A 6,088-nucleotide genomic window follows, 5' to 3' on the forward strand; every position below is an offset into this window, starting at 1 on the left:
GGGGGGGGGGGGGAGCGAAAACGAGGGAAGGAAACAGGAAGCAGATGAGAAAAAAAGTTTGTCAAAAAAAACAACAAAACATCACACCTAGTAACTCGAATAAGAGGATTTTTTTTTGTCTCTCCAGAGACGCCATGCAACACATTCCTCCTCCTCCACACACCCGCTCTGTCCCACCTTGTACTAATAGTGAAATCTAACAGTCCATAAATAACGGAGACCTCCTGCTGGGGCCCATTATACTCTATTAACAGCTCTCTCTGGCTGGCAAAGGCTTGTCTAAGTACTTCTGTGTCTTACTTTGGCTGATGCCAGATCATTCTAACTCTTCTACACTCTCTGGGACCTTTTACAAACTTGGAGGGACAGATTATATGTGGGAAATAGAGAGCAAATAGGTTTCCAACAAACAACCATTTCTTCAGAGATGGCAAAAACATACATGATAATCTCAGATATTCTCAGGTTAGGCAAATGGACGGCAGCCAAGACTACGTCCACAGTAAAATGGCTAAATGTGAAAATGTAATTTATATGTGATAATGCCTTTTTCAAATTGCTTTTATAAAGATTTCATGTCACCACTGATAGATACAGCCCGTTTATTCAGTCGAGTCTCAGCTGGTTAAATGTCTGTTCTGTTCCCTCCTTTCCTCTGTTATCACCTACTGTGTAACAGTTCTCATTAACATACTTTATGTTTCTGTTGTCAGGCAACTGATTGGTATAACACTGATTAGATTGAGGCTCATTTTAAACAGATGCGCTGTTATTCCTGTGCTGCTGCACTGAGACATTGACCAAACAACGTCACAAATCAAAAACACACATCAAAAAGGTTAATGACTACACCTATGTGATTGGCTTTACTGACATTTAAAATGAGTGCTAAGAGTGGATTAAATGAAAAGTTATCTTCTTAACTACAACCCCTCTGAACATAAGTTGTGGGTTCAGAAGCTCAGTTTTACTCATCATTACTTAAATGTTAGGCCGGTGTTTATGGATTTCTTTTTCATTGTACAGTGCCTTTACAAAGCTTCATTTTGTGTGTAAAAAGCATTGTCTTAGTGAGGACCAAAGGCCATGGAGAGACAAATATACATTTTCGATGTAGCTGGCTGAGTTTGGATCAAAAAAAGAGCTCTGAACTCTTTGGTGGTCTCACCTATGGTCATCTCTGTACCACTCAAAGGAGGCTGGTGGGACTGCCATGGCTTCACAGCGCAAGATAGCCGTCTTACCCAAATGGGCTGGCAGGTTCTTCATGTCTGTGATCATGGGCGGGTCTGGCAGAAAAAACGGACCAAAGAAAAGGAGGGAATTCAGCAATTAGTATACATCTGCCTTCACAAAGAAGTAGAGGTAGGTCAGCACAGGGTTGAAAAACCCTGGAGAGAGCATAATTGCGATGTATGAACTCATACAACTCATACATATTAATGCATCTACTGCATTAACATATATCATTAAAACATAATTGGGTTATAAGAAGCAAGGTCCAGTGTGACTTGAATTATCACCACTGGGCTGTTGTGTGGCGCAGAGAGGGATACTTACAGTTGACCGTGACCCTGACCTTGCGCTGATCAGGTGGAGCCACTCCATTGTTGGTGATGCATTCATAGTCCTCGGCCTGCTGCCTCTTGATCTCTGTGATGTCTAGGAACTCCCCTTCACTTACCAACCCATCTATTGACACAAGGAAGATGTCAAGGGTCACTATATTTCAAATGCAAAGTGGCTGACTCAGGCTACTGATTTAAGGTTTACCAACTGAGATACTACGGCTGACCCACTGACAACAAACCTATAGCTAAGATGACAGAGGGGTAGGGTGACAAGACATCCCAAAAAATTTGGGGCAGTCCTAATTACAAGCAGTTGTTCCGAATCCCAAATATTGCCCTAACTGTCACGAAAATTACTGCAAAGTCTCAAAAGCAGACTCTCGAGTATAGTTATAGTCTGATAGAACATAAAAAACTGTTCATGGTGATTGAGTTGTCCTGCAGCCAGCTTCCATCAGCTGCTACATATGTAGCTAAGCGCAAATTTGGATAAACATGCATTGCTGTTTTTCATTAATTCATAGTGGGTCAGACGTCAGGCTGCATGCAACCAGCAAACCACATATAACTAACAGCACAACTGTACAGACCAACATTCTGGTATCCTCCTTCTTTGAGCGGGAGGATGACTCCATGTATAATAAAATAGCTGCTGCTGAGCTGATTTTTTATTTGTAATTTTGGGTTTACATGACATGACATTAGTTGAATTCCTGAATAAAAATAATAAAATAACAAATAATTTTATTATTGTGTCCCGTCCCGAATTTTATCCATTCTCATATGGTCACCCTATAGAGGGGCTGCCGATACATGTATCAAATATCATGATATTCATAATAAATGTATATATGTGTCACAAAGCAAGTTTACATATAGTATTTTTAGGATAAGGGGTTAGTTAATTTGGGGTTAGTTTCAACTTTTAATTGTTAATGAGAAACCATTCCACTAAAAAAATGACACTAAATTATCAACAAGCCCTACTGAAATATCAATAATCACCAAAAGAAATGACTATATTTCATTCATATTTGTCTCACACAAGCTAAGGGCCTCAAGCTGGTTTGTTCAGTAAAACAATAGGTTCTATGCAAAGTAAGTAAACATTATTTGACAGTGGTGACAGAATTACTAGACAGAATAATGTCGGGGGAAATTGTAAGCTTTTCTTTCAGGCAGTGGACACTCCAGGGGGTGATGGCCTGTTCACTACATTACGTATTGTGAAGAATATTTGGCTGTTTTGTCCCAGGTGTCCCCAAAACCGAATTAGCCAGTCTCACACTTTTCCTTCCTTTACCTTGGAGCGACAAACAGCCACAGAATCTCGGAAGAGAGTTTAACAGGCTACAAGTTATTGCTTCTTCATGTGAGCGAATGGATGTTGGGGGTGTTATTGGATTGACAACAGCACAGAGAATAGAAGAATGAGAGTGAGAGTGCACCCCCCTCCTCCCTGCAAGTCTTAGCAGCCAGCTGTCTCACAGCCTCCGAAACTATTAGGCCTTTTTTTTTTCTCCCCTTTACCCCATTAAAGAAGTCAGACTGTGGAACACGACATAATATATAATCTCACCACTAACAAGGAAATCCAGCTCTTAAATTGCTGCTCACTTTTCTCTTTCAAAGCCCCCCTAAACATACACACAACCACTGTCAATCAGTGGACCTTTACTTCCCCTCACAAACACACAAATGGCGCCTGGGTTCGTTTGTGAGCAACACCAACTCAAACACACATACAAAAAAAGACTCTAAACGCCATGATTATTCCTGTCAGAGATTAGCGCGGCGGTTCTAATTGAAGATTATACTGGAGGATTATTAGTGGGGCTACTGAGCTGGAGACGATTATTTGCAGCTGTTGCGGTGATGGCTGCTTGTGCCACCCGAGCAAGCGCGGGCGGGCGCAGGGTGATGGGATGGGGTGTGGTGGGTGCAGTGTTATTCATTCATTCCATTAGTTTAATAAATATAGCTCTCTTGTGACAACTCTGTCAAGCAAGCAGAGCACCCAACTTTGCCAGAGGGGTGTAGCTGAGGCGGTATGTGGGGGAGGTGGAAAGTGGAGAAAAAGATAGAATCAGACAACTAGCACTGGAGAAATTACACACAAGGCTGTTACAGATGACTTCCAAGAAATAAAAAATGAGAGCAATTGAGCGCTAGAGAGTGCATTACAGACACAGAGAGAGAGGTAATTTGCAAGAGATACCGAGCAAGACACTGACAGAGATACACGGATAGAAAAAAGAGGAAAAAGAGAGAAACAGCAACATGAAGAGGGAAACAGAGAGATGTCAAGTTGGGTATTTCATTTGCTTGGTTCTTTCACGAACTTTTCATCCTCAGCACATGTGTGTCATGTAATGTGACAGTGCAAAGCAACCCTCTCACACTCCCTTTCTTTCCCCCCCTTTCCATCCCCTGAGATCTCTGGACTGGCATTGCACACCTCTCTCTACTTTGGTGGTAGATAATATCTGACTGGAGCCGGCCCCTGGCACTCCTACAATGGCCTGTAAAATACATCTCCATCAACCACTTATGGCTTTTGAAAGAGCCTGACTCCTGACCACCAGAGATAGTTGGATTGTACCTGAGAAGAGAGGGGGGGTTGTATGAATGTGAGGAGGGAAAAAAGGATCAGGGGTTCTGGCCTGCCCTAGAGTGAAACTGTGCTCTAATTCCTGTGAGCCTGACTAGATCATCAGGGCACTTGATTTCTCTGCTCCTCTTATCCATTTCCATTACAAAAACTACTGTCCAGGCAGAGAGGGCTGATGTCGGGTTAAAGCAGAGAAGGATGGACAGCCTGACAGACTGAAAAAAAAACTTGTCTTTTGGAAGAGTAAAGGGCTGAACAAAGTGTTAGTTGAGCAAAATGAAGGTGCTGCTGAATTAAAGCCCAGTTTGCCCTAGTGGTCATGCCTAAATTACTCCATCCAGGTAGTTTACCCTACTTTCTTTTCACAGTTATGTTTCTTTTGTTTGTATGAAAAGCCTGACCAATACTGGATTTAGGAGTACCAATATTCTATTTTCTTATGAATCCCATGAAAAGACCAAAACCAACGAATTGATCCTACTGTCTGTGTAGCTAACGTTTTATATATTTTATTCCTCTTTGCCATGGACCTCCATTGTTGTCCATGAAAAACACACCAACAAACCACACTATCACACCGTCGACATGTTACTTCATTACATTATAACCCATACAGGAAAAGTGGGCACTAGTTTATTTTGAGTCAATCCCACAATCGCTGATCTACTCTTTTGACTACTTACTAATGTGTTTTTATTCACAGCTGACAATAGTTCCCTACAAATACAATATTTACTCAACACTACAATGCCTTAGAAATTCTGAAATTTAAAGAAAATGTAACATATCAGACCAGTTTTTCCAATATTCATGTCTTCAGTGAAAACAAATTTGCTTGAGGCTGAGAAGTTGGAGACAATGCACAGTTGGTTTTGTTCTTTTAATGGGAAATATGGAATATAACGAATAATGAACATGTGTATGTGAAAGAACATACAAACGGCCCTTTAAAATAGGCCAAGTAACAAGCTGGACATTTTACTGTTGACAAATAAACTTGTGAGCACTTTCCTGCCTTTCCCAATCATTTAATGTCCACACTCATCCTACACACCTTCTATTCATTTAAGCCACACCTGTCCCTCATCAACTCCACTCAGTATATACATCCACACACAAACACTTGTCCTCTGCCACATCATTCTACTTTTGTAACTATGGCAGAAAAGACTGTTAAATCTCCTTTTGGGATTTGTTTGGCTCTGCTGACTGTTTACCTGTTGCCAACCTCTACCTTCCCCTTTCAATCCTACATGCTCTATTGTTAAATCAAGCTTTTAGATCCACACAACACCCAAACGATTTAACCAGTCTCAAAAATGATAATCTCCCTGTCAAATGTATACACTCTTTATGCTTATCATATTGCGTCTGAGTGAAAAGTGCATTTTTCTTCTTCCACACCACCAAAAACATCCTTTTATTCATGCTAAACCTTGTGCCTGTGTGTGTTTTAACGGATGGGATGTCAAATGATAAGGCCCTGATGCGCTGGCATATTTAACTGAATGAGACAGAACGCCTGTATGTCTCTGAGTGGGTCAACCGATGGATGCCTGTGAGAGTGAATGGGTGCGACAGATTGTATCTGTGCTTTGGTGAGGATGAAGTGCAGAGCAGCGTCACTATCTGCATGTGAGTAAGTACTCAGGTAACTGGGGACAAATTGCACAGGGGTTAATAGAAAGGCGTCTAACAGATCTCCATCTCACCTCGAAAGTGGTGCATGTCCTACTCTCGCCACAACCTGAAGCACAAACACATATTCTGGTCAACCTCCACATACACTTTTCTCCTCATCCCCCCTGCCTGCAGTTTCTCTATGCAGTATCTGAGTAATGGGGACAGATGTGGCTGGTAGCTTCTTGCTGTTCCTTTGGGCTAGTCGACCCCCCCCCCCCCCCCC

At 41.8% G+C, this 6,088-nt stretch overlaps 1 protein-coding gene across 1 annotated transcript in view; it reads right to left on the minus strand.

Annotated features, from left to right (window-relative positions):
• Positions 1–6,088, minus strand: part of iglon5 (IgLON family member 5) — a gene marked incomplete at its 5' end in the record, with an annotated part of 95,173 nt that overhangs the window by 6,345 nt on the left and 82,740 nt on the right. Inside the window, 2 exon segments of the mRNA XM_032517470.1 lie at positions 1,169–1,289; positions 1,561–1,692. Coding sequence (XP_032373361.1) covers positions 1,169–1,289; positions 1,561–1,692 — 253 coding nt within the window.

The sequence above is a fragment of the Etheostoma spectabile genome, chromosome 6, assembly GCF_008692095.1.
Source record: "Etheostoma spectabile isolate EspeVRDwgs_2016 chromosome 6, UIUC_Espe_1.0, whole genome shotgun sequence".
Lineage (NCBI taxonomy): Eukaryota > Metazoa > Chordata > Actinopteri > Perciformes > Percidae > Etheostoma > Etheostoma spectabile.